Source organism: Doryrhamphus excisus, chromosome 1 (assembly GCF_030265055.1).
Source record: "Doryrhamphus excisus isolate RoL2022-K1 chromosome 1, RoL_Dexc_1.0, whole genome shotgun sequence".
In the NCBI taxonomy this organism is placed as follows: Eukaryota; Metazoa; Chordata; class Actinopteri; order Syngnathiformes; family Syngnathidae; genus Doryrhamphus; species Doryrhamphus excisus.
Window position 1 is genome coordinate 32,086,995 of NC_080466.1, and position 17,913 is coordinate 32,104,907.

The 17,913-nt window shown below is 49.6% G+C and overlaps 1 protein-coding gene across 2 annotated transcripts in view; it reads right to left on the reverse strand.

Annotated features, from left to right (window-relative positions):
* The window catches only part of ccdc85cb (coiled-coil domain containing 85C, b), a 35,297-nt gene extending 17,396 nt beyond the window's left edge, over positions 1–17,901 (reverse strand). Inside the window, exon 1 of one of the 2 annotated variants that reach the window (XM_058078178.1) lies at positions 16,811–17,901. In XM_058078178.1, the coding sequence (XP_057934161.1) occupies positions 16,811–17,522 (712 nt within the window). In that variant the 5' untranslated portion in view covers positions 17,523–17,901. The remainder of the gene's footprint in view (positions 1–16,810) is intronic. The other variant, XM_058078187.1, reaches the window with a different exon arrangement.
* Positions 17,902–17,913: the final 12 nt, after the last annotated feature.

The window sequence follows — 17,913 nt, forward strand, 5'->3', positions numbered from 1 at the left end:
TCCATGCTGCATTAATGAGGGGAACGGCAGAACCTGGCAACCCAGGCATGTAAGCCCACACACCCTGGGAAGGACTTGAAAGGCCGGGCTGGCTCATCAGCCCAGGGGGGGATGTGAGCCCATGTGACAAGACATGGCAACGCCGCAGCAACACACCTACCCCACAAACGTGGGTGAGCCAAAGGAAGGAGGACGTGCTCTTTTGGGAGATCCACGTTGCACTAAATATTCATGCGCATGTATTTCATACTGATGACCTCCGCCAGGGAAGGGATGCATCCCTCAGGAAGTGCAGTCATTCCGCCGACGTTCCAAAGGCGTGTTCACGTCTATTAGAGCCCGTTTGTATCTCATGTCTGGGAATGGTCCCTCGGTTGAGCTCTGGGCTGACTGAGGAGAGAAGTGACGAGATGGTGGGGGGTTATTTATAGCATCCGCAGAGAGACGCTGTAACGCACGCGCATGTCTTGTTGCTATCGCAGCATTTGATGGCTCACTCCTGTCGACTCGGTTCTCCGTCACGTCACCTGATGGCAGGCTGAAGATGTGCAAGAAGTATGCTAATCAATAATCAATAATGGTGATCTCTACCAAACAGGCTGGATGACACTTGGGCGTGTTGGTTCTACAGCAGAATGAAGCCTCCTGCCAGTCGTTGGGTGTCTTAGTCCCAGCTACGTACTCGTGGTGCGCTCACTGCTTCCTGGGTGCCTGTCGTTCCTAAAACGCCATCGGATGCCAACTTCATCGTCGTCCCGTGACGCGACAAAGACGCTGAAATCAATATTACAAAATGCGGGAGCTTTCATCTGCAGTCATCCGCCTAGTGCACCACCTCATTGTGAAGCAAACATCTTGCGGCACGACGTCCGTACCCGCATCAACAGCATCCCCTGTGCTACTTGCATGACACGGGTGTCAGATTCCACTGAGGCTCGCGTGGAGGAGAATTAACAGATGCGTGGCTAATATGTAATAATAGACTTGATGAATAATGGAGGAATTATAGATTTACAATAGGAAAAACAACAAGCTGCAGTCTGGGAATAGCCCCCAGACAGCACTTTGGAGATCCCTGCGTCGATGCTGTACACATTTAAAAGTCTTCAAAACACATCCAATGTTTATGCAAATGGTTTAGAAATATTAGGGCTATTTGTATCGGAGTAAAAATGAAGTGTTCCCGAGGGAACCTTGATGAGGACTCTGGTGCCTGTCTCAGTGAACCATTACCGACACCTAGTGGCCAATCCAGTAAAACATTCAGAATTTGAATGTTTTGTATTTTAGTTCTTTTAGTCTTTTTCAGATTTGAAAACGCTTCATGATTTAACTAATGGCCATATTGAAGCACCAAACACTGCAGTGTGGTGTTAGAGCCAGTTAGAACCCAGTACAGCAGGGGGCAGTCTGGCTCATGTGGATATGGCCAATCATCTTTAATCTCAGCAAGTCAAAGCTGCGAGGGCTCATGTTGCTCCCCCACCATCATGGCTGCCCTTGCGTCTGCACGTGTGCGTGTCGGCCACTTGAGAGCAAGAACACAAAGAGCAGAGTAGAGAGTAGCCATGGACTACGGGGGGGGGGGGGGGGGGGGGGGGGGGGCACTTGTGCATTTCCACCTTGGTTGGGATGCGACACCGAAGGCCTTCCGTCACAGCCGAGGGGAAATGATTTAGTCCAAAGGGGCGGGGTCTGTTGTCTCGCTAACACTCGTGACCTTTGACACTGAAGGTCAAGGGTTAAAGGGCGGCGTGTTAAGATTCCCGTGGAGCGTTCTTTCCATTGCCAAGCTAAACAAGCTCTGGAAACATCGTGTAAGGCCGTCTTGTTACGTTGTTAACGTGTGGACCGTCCTGCTGGTCACGCTTCACTCTTCACTCTTCATGGAGACTTCATAATAATAATAATAATAATAAAGGATTTCTTTCACCGCACACTGGAAAATATCACTAACACAGCACGAGTAGAAATGTTATTGATTGGATTTTATTTGAAAATAATACATTTTAGCAGAATAATACCATAATATTATCAAGCCAAACAATGAAATAATGTTATTTTAGTTTAGTTGTAATGACATGAAGTTATAGAAGTAGAAATAACAAAATAGAATATTAAAGAAAAGAGAAAACTGTCGGAATATTGTGAGAAACAAAGCAAAACTAATCAAAGGTGGAATTTTTGGAAAATGAAGCTGGTGAAAAGGATAAGGAAAAGGAAGTGGTTACGGGAAGAAGGTCAAAATATTATGGGAAAAAAATACAGAAAACAGCTGTAGTTTTCCCAGATTAAAGTCAAAATATGAAGAAAAATGTTTTCCTAGGAATAAATTTGATTTGAGCAGTCCAGGGTGGACCCTGCCTCTAGCCCAAAGACAGCTGGGATAGGCTCCAGCATGCCCCCGCATAATGAGGATGAAAACAAATTGAAAATAATGTCATGGATAAGAAATAGTCACTTTTGTTAGCATAGAGTTGAAATATTAAAATAATATTAACAGTGGTTGACTTAAAAGGTATCTTATAGGAGGGTAAAAATGTCATGGGAATAAAGTCAAAACATTTAGAAAAAAGTAGAAATATTTGGAAAATGTAAAACCAAAAAGGTTGATGCAGGGTGATGCCGAGATCCGTTGTTTGTTGAGAGATATCATGTTAACAGATAACATGTTAGCATATCTACTATATGTGCCGGGAAAGCCTTTGGACACCCCTGCACCAGATCAGCGGCCATATTGGATGTTTGTGTTAGAGGAAGTAAGAAAAGCCGGCCAATGAAAAGCTGGATCACCAAGACACACACCACATTCTTCCACGTGTTGCCCCGGTGTTCCCAACAAAAAGACCGGGCGACCTCATTTGCATAAACCCGCACAGCGGGCCGGGCCGCTTTGAAGTGACTGGCGCTGAGCTGGCAGAGGCGGAGCTTATGTAAGCAGAGGCAAAGAGCGCACAACGAGGCGGTGAAAACATTCCTGGCTCAGTAGAGCCCCCTCACCCCCACCCCCCCAGCCTTTCGTTGAGGCCCATTAGCTGCGTGGGATCCAAGAGAAGACAATTCAGTCAATTCAAAACAGTCTCTTCCCGGTGACATCACCCTGCCGCTTTTATGGCCGTTTCATCATAACCCCCCCCAAAAAACTCTCTGCTGTGGCTGTGTTGACGCACAGTCAAGTGCAAAGGAGCAGCAAGTGGCCAAAAAGGCGAGCTTATCAGCGCCACGCTTGGTTGCCTCGCTAAGCAGGAGGATCTTTTGGTGCGCCTCCCCTCTGACAGAAAGAGGACAAAGGTCTCCAAACGACAAGAACTCCCTTGTGGGACGGGGGGAGCTTTGGAGCTGATTAGACGGATAAAACGGAGCCTCGGCGGGGCCATTAGCCACGTAATTGGCACAAAGAGAAGTTGCGTAATGGCTGCACGGCGGCTCAAATTGGATTGATGTTCGCTGAGTTCCGCAGCCTCTCGCTGACCTCCAACGGGAGCGAATTGGACGCCATCGTGTCCCGCTGCGTGCTTAGCGCTGTACGATGCCGTGTCTCCGCCACAAGACAAGCCCAACGCTGAAAGTCAGTAAGTTCAGACATACGCGACCCGACAGGCCGACGCGGGCCTCCGACGCTGCCAGCTCGCCTCCACGCCGCCGCCGCCTGCCAGGATGAGACATGACTGGACGCTTCTTCCCGACTTTGATCGGAGCTGCCAAGCATTCCCAATGTTGTCTCATCTTGTCTAAAGTGAAATCCTGCCCTTCTTGGCCACATTTACTCCCACCTTCTTCCAACCATGGATGTAAGAAGGACTGGAACAAGTTAGGATTTCTGACCCAGCATGGGTGTACTGTATTCAGACACACGCTCCGAGCAGCCGGTGTGACTGATTATTAGTTTTAATGTTGATGGATTTACTGGTATGACATCATAATTATAGTGCACCCCTACTTTGAAAAGGAGCAGGCTTTCCCATCACTGCCATTTGTGTCCCACGGACCCACCTTCAACTTCCATCCCCATGCTGGTCACATGATGCAAATAAACCTGTGACGTGTGTTCTGAATCTCAACAGGCTACACAGTCGCCCTCTCTTCACAGAGCCAATGCTGCTCCCTCGCGATATCAGGCTGTTAAACACTTCATGAACAAAAAAAAATGATGGCTGCCTCCTGGTTGAAAGACAGGTGGTTCAGTTTGGGCTACTGTGGCACCACGGCCAAGATGGATGCACCACGGCCAAGACGGACGCACCACGGCCAAGATGGACGCACCACGGCCAAGATTAAGATATGCCTTTATTCGTCCCTCAGTGGGGAAATTTGATGGACGCACCACGGCCAAGATGGACGCACCATGGCCCAGCAATACAATGAGGGACCCCTGCATGGAATGATTAGCCAGCTAAGGGTAATGTGGTGTCTGGCCTCTTGTCAAACTAACAATGTACACATTTGCGGTGCAGTGAATGTTAAACTGTGAATGTGCACACTTCCACTGTACACACATTTTAGGGCATCTCTAGTCGTGTGATGACAGGCTGGATTCTTTTATTTTATACGCCGCAGCATAGCGAGGCTTTCAATGCAACCGTGCACGCTGCTGTGCGATGCCATTGCTGAGCCACTCCAACCTTTTAATAGGCCTAAGCACCGCCTCCCACTTGTAGCCATTAGCTTTATTAGTGCAGCTCGTGCATACACACACACGCACACACACACACACTCAGCCCAAGAGGGGGGAAATCACAGCAACAAATTCCATTAGCGAGTGGGACTAAAGGTTTATAGCCAGATGGTTAGCCTAGCCTGAATCAATGTGATGAAGACTGCGGCAGGACGCCATCTCGCTCTCTCTCTCTGTCTCTCTCTCTCGCTCTCACACACACCTCATAAACCCTAATGGAAACTCATCAAGCGCTAATTTCATTACACCAGACCTCCATGACACCCCATCATGCAGTCGTCAAGTCTCGCTTCCGGGCTTTTATGACACACGGCTATCACTTAGATGGCGGGAGCGCGGGCGGCGGTGCTTTGGCGTCCGTGCGTCCCTCACAGGGCATCCGGAGCAGCGGGGTGGGCCTCGTCCATCTGACAGCCACACGCTTTGAATCCCCAATACAATCTGTTTTCTTTCATTTTGATTCACGTACCCATTATGACAACTGACGTACCCCGGTGGTACGCATACCACACTTTGTGAACCTTCAGGAGGACTACAAAAGTGAGGGACACAAGCCGGATAAAGCCAGCGTGGTCGGACTCTTGGTGGCCTCCCCGCATTGTCCTTGGCGAGACGCTGCGTCAGCTGGCATTAGCAGCCAGGATCAGATTGAGCCGATGGCGAGCAGGTGGTCCCTCTGACTCAGGGGACCTCACAGAGTCGCCCGCGGTACGGTGGGTGCGGGAAGAGGAGGCAACCCGAGTTGCGGGACGTCTGGCAACTTAAAAATGCATCATTGCCGCTTTTATAAAACAACATTCCAGCCATGCGTGCTCCCAACTCTCATTTCCATCCTTTCTACCCTCCCACACCCCCCACCCCGCACCCCCTTGAATACAGAGCTATCAATCCTCTAATCATCTTGCCGTCAAAGCTGCAGATTAGCATGGAATAAACGGTAGCTCTCCTAGTTTCCACTGGCTCCGTTTCAGGCCGTGTTTGCACATTTGCTCCCCTTTTTTTTTTTAAATATATCGGCTCACTCCAGATGCTCCAGCTTAGTTCACCTTCACCAGCCAGTACAACGGCAACCATGGCGGTCCAGCCTGGACCAAAAAGGAGGAAAGTACAGGTGGTCCTAGCTATGTGAACTCCTACATACCAACGCAGTCAGAAAGAGTTTCTTCTTAAAGTACCAGGATAACCTCCTCGTCTCCTCACAGACCTCCTTGTAACAGCGCACAGAATCCATGACCACACCTCCCGTTCATGAGCACTCAATCATTGTTATCCTTAATGGCGGTCGCCACATTTTCTCACATTGCTTGAAATCAGCATGTGATTCTTCACATCATATCACTAATGTCATTCATTTGTCATTTTTCATTCGCCCATTTTTGTGTATGGTTACATTTTGGTGCAAATCCAGATAAAGGTGCACTGATCAACACTGCAGCATTTGACTCCATTGAAATAAACACAATTAGACGTAGATGGTATCTAGGTGGTGTATATCTATGGCCGGGTACAGGTCTGTTTGCCTGGGAGGAGGTGACACACGTGACTTACATAACTCCTTTCATTTTCTTTCTTTTTTTTTTTTAAAGCATCATATCATGAAAACGTGACGCTCGCTTCCTCAGCTGGCCTGGCGGTTCATTCCCAGATCATTTCAACGCTCCGGAAAGTTCCCACCCGAAAGCCGTAAAGCACCTCGGACTTGCGATAAGGACTTGGCGAGGAGAGGAAGAGAAACAATAACTCAAACTGTAAATGAGTCAGCCCGCCGACCGCGCAGACACGGAAGGGGCTGGAAAACACCCGGCCTGGTGTCAGGCGTGGCGCCTTTGAAGGCGAGATGTGGAGTGGAATGCGGAGGGAGTGTACAGCCTGTTTGCCTTGCCTGTTCTTGCACAATCGCTGCACTACTTTCCTGCGTCAGTCCCAGCCTCATTGGGATCAGGCATTACCCCCCCACGCACTGGCAGCGTCAACCATGCAAAGTAGCGGTTGAGGGCCGTCGAGATCAAACGGAAGCGTCAATGAAATATTTACTGATATTTACTTTAAGAACAAAGCATGAAAGACGTCGTCTTCGCTTTTCTTCTGCAAATGTGCTGATCTTTCCAAGCACTCGCTTCTTAAAGGAAAAGTGCACCTTTAGAGGGAATTTCACCCATCACCCACAATCCTTATGGAAAAAAGAAGAATAAGAAGAAGACAGCAGCAGCCGACCCCCCCCATGCTTCCATTCCACATCATTCTGCAGCCATACCCACAACCCCCATCAGCTACACAGAGCTGCCTTAGTCAGCTTTTCCATTCTTTGCTTTCACATCTGGGTTGAATATAACATCACCGGCCATGCCTCAAATGTCACCAAACTCGGCCATCTTTTGTGATGCAACCCGAGCCTTTCCCAGCGTAAACGTCTAAATACGACAGCGTGTGTAACCATGGTTATGTTGCTGCCCCCCCCCCAGGGTATGCTAAGCATTGGCACATGGCCCTTGTTGCCGGGTGAAGTTCAACCAGTTGACAACACATGTTCCTTAAAGGTGCTGCCAAGGACCGGCCTCAAAGGTCTCATTCAGAAGCTGCACCCCATAATACTGAAAGGACGGGCACGGTATCCTAGTAACAAGCAGAAACGAGGGGAGGCGTCTGCTGCCTTACTCCCCTCCTATCCTAGGAGATGGTCACCCCCCACAAGGGCACTTTTAGCGATGTGGCCCTGAACACAGTAATATCTTCTTCAGGCTTTAAACGGGAGCCTGGGGTCATGTGGTCCATGTGGTCCATATCATAGGCAGGGCCACGTGCCACGCTTTTAAAGGGAGCGCTGGGCAGAGATACAGAACCCACGATGTCAATCTCCAAATCCTTTCAACGTGAAAGCCCTCCCTGCAAAGAGCTCCAGCATCCATGGTTTAATCCCTGGTGTTTGTCGGACGCCAAGGTTGGCCAGGAGGCATCTGAAGGCTGAGATCCACATATCTGAAATCATTTATCCTCACTGTCCCTGATGCACTGGGTCTTACGTAAGGGTGTCCCCACACCATGACACGCTTCTGTACTCTGTGTGTATGCTAGCAGCCCCGGCTCTACCCAAAGAGAAAGAGACTGTATGATTGACAAAAGGGCGCATTCCATTCATGCTGTTGTTCTATGGATCAAACACGCCAAGGTCCTGAAGCCAATGCACAGAGTGAACCCTCTTCCTGCCTGTTTGGAAATCACAAGTACTAATTGATACGCGCATAAAAATGTCTGACCCGGACACATGGCTCGCTCCTCCCCTTCCAAACCCTCCTGCTAGCTTGATGTTCCACCTGCATATTTACATCATACAATCTCCTCAAGATGACATTCAGTACCAGTCAATTCGGTTTTCATTGGCCGATTCCGTGAAGGTGGAAGTCATAGAGTCCTGGGAAGGATGAATGTGTGCTCTTCTTTTCCCATCAGCTGACGTTCTCCCATGACCATCACGCATCACCCAAGTGCTTTCTGATGGACATGACAATGGCCAAGGCGGCCAAGTCCAAACAAATAAAGACTGGAATCAGCCCCCACCCTCACAGTCTGGGGGGGTGTTAAGCGACAGCTTTTTCATGGCTTGGTGCTGATGGAATGTCATCAGCCTGGACTGGAGCCAAGTGTTCGTCCTGAGATGACGATTCTTCTGGAAAACGGCCGTGGTCTTCCAACCTGATCATTTCCAGCTTTCTCAAAGGGTGCAAAAGTCTTCTTGGTCTGGTTGAGTCCAAGTGTTGGGATTAGCCCAACGGAGGCACGCCATTGAGAAGACAATAGGCCACAGCGGCAGATGGTCTATTGCTGCCATAATGTCGGACATGGGGAGGACGGGGGTGTCGGGGGAGGTCACTGGAACACCCACCAACCCCCTTCATGGGAAAATACCTCCACTCATATCCCACAGTGAGCTCACACTCAACAAGCGGCGGCACTTTTGAGGTTTTGAGTCCATAAATAAATAAATTATGACATCATCAACATCTTCATGGAAATATGCAGTGACAATGAGGGTTGGGCATCCTTTGGATTTGAAGAAACCGGTTCATGTTCGTCATTTCGATTGTGGTTCTCAACAATTCTCGCTTCTGATGCAGTAAAGAGGCGGGGCCATAGAAGGTAGCATGGTCTAGATGTTAGCGCTAACCACGGTTGTTTTGCTATGGAAAACATCTGTTGACTTTTTGATCCACTCACTGCCGAGACGTTACACAACAGCACCAGCAAGCCCTTGTCGCAGGTGCCAGTCTGCAGCCAAACGGGGCATCCATTGGCACACAAGAACAACAAGGCTCGGGAAGACACGGGTCCGTAAGGATGGCTTGGGATTAGGATAAAGAAGGACCGCTTTGAGCGACCATTTCGAAAAAGAGCATCTCCCTCTCTCGCTCTCTTCTTCTGGCCCGCCCAAATCAAAACAGAACCATGTTTCCGCAGCTAACAGTGCAGTCTTGGCCCCGGGCCCGAGAGAGGAAATGAGCCTGGGGAGGAGCGCCACAGGGTTACCTGAAACTGTTCCAGAAAGCTTCCCTGAAATGAAGCAACAGTTGCGAGGGAACAAGTGAATCCAGATGCTTCAGACCAAGCCTCTCATCCATCACCAAGGCCGGATTCACCGCCAGGCCGCTGATGTTCCCGTCAGCCAGCCCAGCTGGGCGGCTCTGTGCCTACGGTCCCATCTCAGGCGCTGGACGGACAAGTGAGCAAGGTGCCGACTCCGATGGACAGAGTCTGTTAGCTAAGAAATGTCTTCCCGCTCGCTGGAATGGGAAGGAGCTGATGGAGGATTGCTCTGGTCAAGGAGTTGCTGACGTACGGGAAGCGACGCATGTGTGGCGAGGCCATAACTGAAGTTCTGATGGGGACCCCGAGTGTGCTTGCTCAGTGCCCCGCAGGACAAAAGGAGTGTTTGATTTTGGTTATTCTCGCTTTTTTTTTTATTGGTAATGTGATGCTATATTTAATGTTATCAGGTTTATTAATATGATGTCATAATGTCCTCTTATGAGCCAGGGAATTATCGGTCTCATACATCTTAGAAATGAACTTTTTCACTTCGATATGTGACCCAAATGTTAGACAGGCTCTTCTGGTGGACGTGCGCCAAGGAAAAGGAAAGCCATCACCATGGACCAGTACCGGCCACACGCTTGGCCCCATCACCAAGGATAAGGATGGTATCCTTGAGCATGTTAAAGAAGCTATGGAAGCCACAGTGTTAGCCGAGCAATGCAGTGGCCTTATTGGCTGGAAGATCACAAGCATCAACAACAACATCCCAGTGCTCCTTATGTTGATTCAGGTGGCGGCTGAAGCCTCCTTTCCTTTGTTCTACCTCGCCTCCTTCCCACTCTCCCCGATAAGCCACAGGGATAAAGGTATAGGGAAAATAAATCTAGAAATATAAGCTAAAGAGATAAAGGTATAGGGAAAATAAATCTAGAAATATAAGCTAAAGGGATAAAGGTATAGGGAAAATAAATCTAGAAATATAAGGTAAAGGGATAACGGTATAGGGAAAATAAATCTAGAAATATAAGGTAAAGGGATAAAGGTATAGGGAAAATAAATCTAGAAATATAAGGTAAAGGGATAAAGGTAAAGGGAAAATAAATATAGAAATATAAGGTAAAGGGAAAATAAATCTAGAAATACAAGCTAAAGAGATAAAGGTAAGAATTGTTCCTCTCGCTAAGGTACTGCATGTCCTTCATGTCTTCTGTGTACCATATGGGTTCATTTAGCTAGCCAAGCTAGCTCCCTTCCATCACGCTGTAACCCGAACACCACCTGTACGGCCACCCGACGGCAGACAGTACCCTGCCCCACCTGAAGGGGGGCACACATGGAAAAGTGTACCTCACCAACCACGCCCCTGCCCCATACAATGTTCCATTGGTGGATCCATACGTTGAAGAAGCAACATTTCTTTACATGAGGCCGACTAATGAGGAGAAAGGTTCCACTTCATGTGAGCGGTGGGAAAGGGAGGAATACCCCCCCCCCCTCAGCCCCCCGCCACGTTTGACACCAACAAACAATGAGCTGACCTAACTGCGGCCGGCATCATTCCGTGCGGGTCGATCAGGCCCGTCTAACCCTCCCCGTGCCACCCAGCTCCCCCTTCCTCCGCCTTACTTCTGCTTCAGTGATTCCAACCCCCCATCCGCTCGTCCCAGTGATCATTGTGGTTGCCTAGGCGACTGAGCAAGATGGCCCCTCCAACAACAGAAGATTCATAAAGGAAAAGCATGAACAGGATGATGGGAACTTTGCAAGCCTTCCTGATCGGGGACCAGGATAGCATCTAGCAACACGTCACGTCCGTCGGCTGGCGCCATGGTGACGGGAATGAGGCGGCATGGGATCAGACACAGACTTGACGGGAATCCGAAGAGAGAAAGATATAGGACGGCCATCTCTGTTACTTTGGCACCTTCCTGTTTCCGCGCGGCGCCGCCGGGATGACACCACTTCCTCTTTTGTCGATCCAGGAATGTGGGACATCCTGCCGGGCTGGCTTCCATTGACAGCACGCAACTGAGAGTTGCCCCTCTGGGCTTTTTGTGTTTGTGTGTTTCTCTTGAACCGCCTTATCAGCTCGCCGGCCGGAGCAGCGCCCAATGAAAACCAGACCCCGCTCTGCAGCGAAACCCGATGCCTCCGGTTTCTCTCCGTCAGCCTGGCGTTTCCCAGTGCGAAACCGCACGGACGCAAATGTGAGCAAACAGGATACAAGCAACACAAACACCCGATTCCAGCTAGACGGCCTCCTGCAGACACACAATGACTTGAAAGGACGGCTGAGGGGAACGCGCCATTGGCCGGCCGGCCTTCAGCCTCCTTCCTCCTTCCAAACCACAGCAGGGCTCCGATGCCCGCCGGTGGCCGCTGTTTATTTGAAGATGACGTACAAATCCAAACGTAAACAGTCGAGTCACCCCCACAGGTCGCTCCTGGAAGCAACAAGCCAGAACACGAGCGACTGGTTTGGATGGGGCCACGCCGGGGGCGCCTGCAGTTTCATTTAGGGCTCGTTGGTCACGTCCCTCCCTAAGGAAATCCCAGTTGGCTCTCAGGGTGGCACCTTGCGGACCCGGGGCACAAGAGCGCATGTGAAAGGTGGGATCTTATGGCCGACTCACCAGCCACTTGATGAGGGCTCATTTGTAATGTGTGATTGTATAAAAACACATGGCAGCGTAATGGAACGCACCCTGAAGAAACCCCCACAGCAACAAGGCTCCATTTACACCATGTGACCTGCGTATGAACCAACTGCAGCCAGGTTGGTGTTATTATCCATATACGCCAACAGTGGCGTAGTGGCGCAGTGACACCTTGCCACACCGCTAGCAACAAACTTCAAATGCTTCAAAGGAGCCAAATAAAGTAAGTATTACACATAGTCATGGATGTACCCGTTAGTTAGTACAACATGGATAAAATCACTTAAGACCTTCTTGGACCTTCTTATAGCAGCCTTTCCAGGCGGAATAGGTGTGTCCCAGGACATGCATTAGTAGCTGCCCCTTTTATCTGTTTTTATATCTTTAGAATGGCATGCACTCATGTCTCACATGAAAACACCTGTAGACCACATCGGTGGGCACAGTGCAGTCTGGGGGCCGTTTTCTGACCTCAGTTTGTTTTGTATTGGCCCCCAGTTGGCTTGACATGTATTGCTTTGGGAAAAATGCCCTACAATTTTTTGTCTAAGCTTTTGGAATGAATTCCTAAAGAAACAGGAACAAAGTGTACCACTGGATTTATAAATGACTACTTGGCTGAATAAGATGTGCTTGCTGCAGAAAAAAATACTTTGGAGGGGCAAAAGGTACGATTGAAAAAATGAATGTTTTGACGGAATGAATGGCGAGTGTGCGGGGATCTACTGGATCATGTCAGTGGATCCAAGATGCGATTCATCTCCAAGTCATTGGTAAGAATGAATAAATAAATAAATAAATAAATCATGGTGTTCCACTCTTCTATTGGCCACGCTTGTGTATTTACTTCATGGTGTCAAGTGTGACAGCCATGTTGTCCACCGTTGGCACGGTGCCTTATCCACAAAGTTCTTGAGGTTTCCCCGAAGGCAATAAAAGATACAAAGGACGACTCCAGGAAAGAAAAGAAAGTCTGTGTTGCACATAAAGTCAGTTAGTAATCCAGTCAATCTTTACTCTGAGAGGGGTTAAAGGTCAACATGTGTTATTGCAGAGTGGATCTTTATTAGTCCAAGTGTTCGATGTCAAACGGTCTCAGCCCTGCAGGTCTGCAAGGGGGGGGGGATGCCAAGGAGCTCGGCATCGGCTTTTATTCCTCCTCACGACAGATGTCTGCACAGACCGTACAACACACGCATACACACAACCTGGGCTGGGGGGGTGGGGGGTGGGGGGGCAACGCGCCCCCCCGAGCAGAGAGGACGCTAGCAGATGCAGACCCAACGATTGAAGTTCCTTTTCTCAGTTTGCCCTGCAGATGCTCCCCTAAGTGCTTCATGCAGCCGGCGATGCTAAACGGCCCCCCAGACCCCCCACGGTGACACATGTGACCTCGCCACACGGTCGCTCCGCTCGGATTTCAGCACCGAGCAAAGCTTGGCTAAAAAGCCGGGCCCTCCTTTTGGAGCCGCGCATCCAGGCTGACCTGCGGGCGATGAAGCGCTTCGCCTCCACGCGAGCTGAGCGATATTCGGTGAAGCACTTCCTTGATCCGCACCCCCGTGGGCTGCAGCTCGCGTAATGTTGGATTAGCGTCAGCACGCCGCTGCTTCGTGCTCACTCTTTCACGCACGCCGTCAACACGTGCTCGCTTTAGGAGCTCCACTCCAGACGTCGAGTCCAGCTACCAAAGTCCAGCACGACCTCCACGACCTCCGCTATCTTTGGATTCCCAGCTCTTTCTCCCATCAGGTGTCATGTCAATCATCTGTTCCAGGGTCAAACTGTGGCCATCGTTAAAGCTTTGATAAATACGCTCGAGGCAAATCCTTGGATGTCATCTAAAATGGCGTGGCCTCACGCATCATAACGCCTGACATGTTGAAAACAATAGAAATAGAAATGGTCTGTTCCAGTGTCAAACTGTGGCCATCGTTGATCAACTGTACAGGTGGTGTTTTCATTGCTGACTGCCGTGCAACATAACTTTTAAGACTACTAGAATAGTAGTAGTAAAAAATACACAACGATATATTGCAACGTAGTCATTTGTACTACGTTACCTCGCATTGCCCTCACACGTCTGCTTTCTGTGTGTATGCTAGTCGCCCCGTCTCCAGTCATGGAAACAAAGAGACATTGTGATTGAGAAGAGGGCTCACTCCATTCGTGCCATTGCTGTATGCAACAAAGTAAAAACGATGCACAGAGTGAATCCTCTTCCAAAGCAGACACGCAGGCACGTGGCAGTAAAGCTTTACTTGTTGGGTGACTCTTTGGCTTCAGGCCATGAGCCCGTGGGACTCCATGCCATGGCTGGTGTCCATGAATGCGCGCGAGTGCTGCTCACACCGCAATACAGCAGCTTGGAGAGGCGGGGGGTGGGGGCCATGATATTGATGTTACGTAAAGACAGCTGACAGCGTTAGAAATATGTGTGTGCTCGCGTGCGGACGGGGATTAAGAGCTCCGTTGTGTACGCGTCCATCCTGGTTTGTTGGCTTTTTCTCTTCCGTTTGTTACCTTCCAGGGCTCTACGTTAAAAACAAAAATTACTTGCCCATGGGGAATCCTTAAGGTGAGAACTACTTGCCCGAACTTGCCCCATGTAAAATGAAAAGACTGCCATAATGATATCATATATCAATATATGCTGATAATTCATCAGATAATAGTACTGATGCATTGTATTTGGAGGAATGTCTGAAAATTTGTGGAGATGTATGTTAACATGGCAAGCCATGCTACCTTACACATGGTAGTCGTAGTAAGCAGTGATATTTATTTAAGTTGTACACCTCAATGAAACATTTGACACATTTGTGTACTAGTAAAGTGTTTTTAGAAAGAAATGCTCAGAAAAAATGCTCAATGGTCAAACAATAATTTGTGAAGCAAAGGTGAGAAAAATACACAGAGAAATGAAACCGCTAGGTTTTGTAGCTTGTGCAAAATCAGCACTTGGTATTGGATCTAATGGGTGGTGTTTCATTGTGACCACTTCAAATTGTCACAGCAATGTGATTCACTCACCTTTGCCATCATTTGATTTGCTGCCGCTAATAAAATACTTGTTTAGGAGGCACTGTTTCATCACTTTTTGGTGTTTTCCTTCAGAAGTTGTTGAAGAATTAGACGATGTTGGCAGGGACGCCATGATAGATGTTTTCCTAGTAAAACGATCGCTGATTGGTTGATCGCGAACAAGAACGGGTGTGGGTAAAACGCGGATTGTGGATTACGGACCGCGGTCTAAATAAACGATTCTGATTGGTCCATTTCAAGATTTGCAAGGATTGGTTTGCAAATTACCACCGGAATTACGCAGTCCGAGTTTTACCAACACCCAACAAGAACCGCTTTAAAAAAAACTCTTGGCAGTACGGCATGCTAAAGTGCACTTGCCCGACGGGAATATTAATGATTGGATTTACTTGCCCGAATTTTGTTTTAACTTGCCCCGGGCCATCGGTACAACGTTATTGTCGAGCCCTGCCTTCCGATGTCGCGTGTGACCGCGGCGACACGGCGGGAATCTGCTGCTTTTTAAATCACAAATAAACAAAGGAGCCAAGCCAAACTGTTTTGCCCCCTTCGTGCCAAGAGGGATCACCGAGCGGTCCAGCTCAAAACCAGGCTTAGCTTCCTCCAGAGTCCATGATGGCGTTGTCACCCCCTCCCTCGTGTACTTAAGTCTTAAAAAGAGGGACGGCAGGGACGGCAGGGACAGCGTGAATGTCACAATCAGCCCCCCCCCATTGTAAAAGATGGCTGCCAAGATAAGTTCTCCTCCTTGATGGCCAAAACACAAACGGGCACCGATGCTCACTCAGAAATAGGCCACTTAAGGATGCTGCGTGCGCATGTGGGCGGCCGTCATAATCGCCCCAATCAAGACTTAACCCCCCCCCCACGATAATCCTTAAAAGCAATTTTGATCAGCATATGCTGGCGGTGCGATCACACGCAACGCAGCTCCGGTGCTTTTATTACGGCCGTGGGGAATTTCACCCATGTAGAAACCAATCAACAGCACTTCAAACGAAGGGGGTCACATGATCTCACAAGAACGGGGCAGTCACTAGCCAATCAGAATGTCAACATTCCGCCATTGCGCCTATCGCCATTCCGAAGGATGACGGTATTATGGAGGTGGCAGCGTGCCAGCATTTAGTGCTTCATGGCCAGTGGAGGCTTTGCGGTCCAACCGACCTCGACGTCCCCAGCATCCGCCGGCATCCGCCAGCGACAGGTGGATGTTCCGGGGGTTTCCCAATCAGGAGATGTAGTCACTCTACATTTCATCGACTTTCTTTAGAGTACTTCAAAATAGCAACAATGTACAAGATCTCCTGAGACTAGAACCTGACAAAATAAATTCATTCATTAATCACCCAATAAATGATATGAATAAAAATATGTGCATACGTGTCTATCTTCCTCGTCTCTCGCCTCCAAACAGGCAGGAAGAGCGTTGACTCCGGTTTCAGCAGCTCAGTGGTCTGTTCCATAGAACAACGGCATCAACGGAGTGAGCTCTGTTATCAGTCATAAATAAACTCTTGTCTTGGTGGGTGGAAGAGGGGCGGCTAGCAAGGGGGGCAATGTAAGGCGACATAGCAGAACAACATTTATTCATGTTTATATTTCTGGGGGTCTGGAAGGGATTTTTGGAATTCATTATTCCCAATGGGAAAAATTGCTTCAAGAATTCAGAAACCAAACCATCAGCGAGTATCCAAAACGTGTTTTTCGTGTGTGTAATGCAGTACAAAAGGCAACCAACGAGAACAAAGAGAAACTGCGACGACAACCATAGAACAGGAAACACCGCAAGGAAAGCACCCGGCTCCTCGATACAAAATATTCACTATTGAAAATACGCAGAGTACTCCTCAGTAATGTTACAAAGTATGAATGAGTACGAATGCAGTACGAGCGAGCGACTCACCATTGAGGCCATTGGGGATGCTCCTGTGATGGTGGGGCACGGACAGGTCGTCCATGGACCTCCTCATGGGGGGTGCGACCTTGGCGCCCTCGGAGGCGGGCTTGTGCATGTGGTTGTGGTGGTCGGGACTTCCGGTACTGCCGGCGCTGGACGTGCTGCTCCCGTCCCCGACGTCCCGGACGGTACCGGTGCCCCCGTTCAGGTTGCTCAGGCTGGACTGGCTGTCTATGGAGCTCCTGGACCCGGCCCCGTTCCTCTCCTCGTCCAACATGAGGATGATCTCCTTCAGCTCGGTGTTCTCCCTCAGCACGCTCTCCTGGTTGGCCTCCAGCTCCTTGAGCTTCATCATGTAGGTGCCCACCTCCTTCCACATGGCGCTGGCCGTGTAGCGGCCGAAGCGCTGCCACTCGCGGGAGAGCTTCTTGCCCTTCTGCCGGTCGTCGTCCAGGAAGCAGCAGAGCTCGCGGAGCTCATGGTTGTCGTCCTGCAGCTTCTGGTTGACCTCCTTCAGGCTGCGGATCTCATGGAGGTGCACCTGCAGCCTCCGGTTGATGTCCTTCATCATGTTGCCGTGCTCGATCATCAAGTTCATCTTCTCGCCGTCGACCCGGCGAAGCCTCCGGAGGAGCTCCTCCTTGCCGCAGCGGAGCAGCTCGTCGTCCGTCAGCTGGCTGAGGTCGTCGCCCGCAGACTCGGACTGGTTTTTGGCCATGACTCGGTGCGGAGGGGTTGAAACGGCAGAAAAGGGAAGAGCTTCAACCGAGTCTCAACTGGGGGATCGTGTTCAAACACATAACGGATGTTAAAAACGTCAAAAAACCTAAATTAGCAAGAATATCCGAGCAGGTCGAACGGCGCCGGGCCGAGTGTTGTCACCGAGCAGCCCTCACCGAACACGGCTCCATTTGAAGCCAAGCATCGCACTCAGCAAGCTAGCGGACGGTCTGGAGAACATTCCAGCAAACGGCCGAAACAAGAGCCCTTCTTCGGCCAGCCTCGCCGCCTGTTCCCGGGGAGCTAAGCCTATTTTGCAGGATTGGATCCTCACAGGAGCGGCTGGTTAGGAATTGTGGCAACGCCCCCTCCTCGTCCGGACGCGGAGA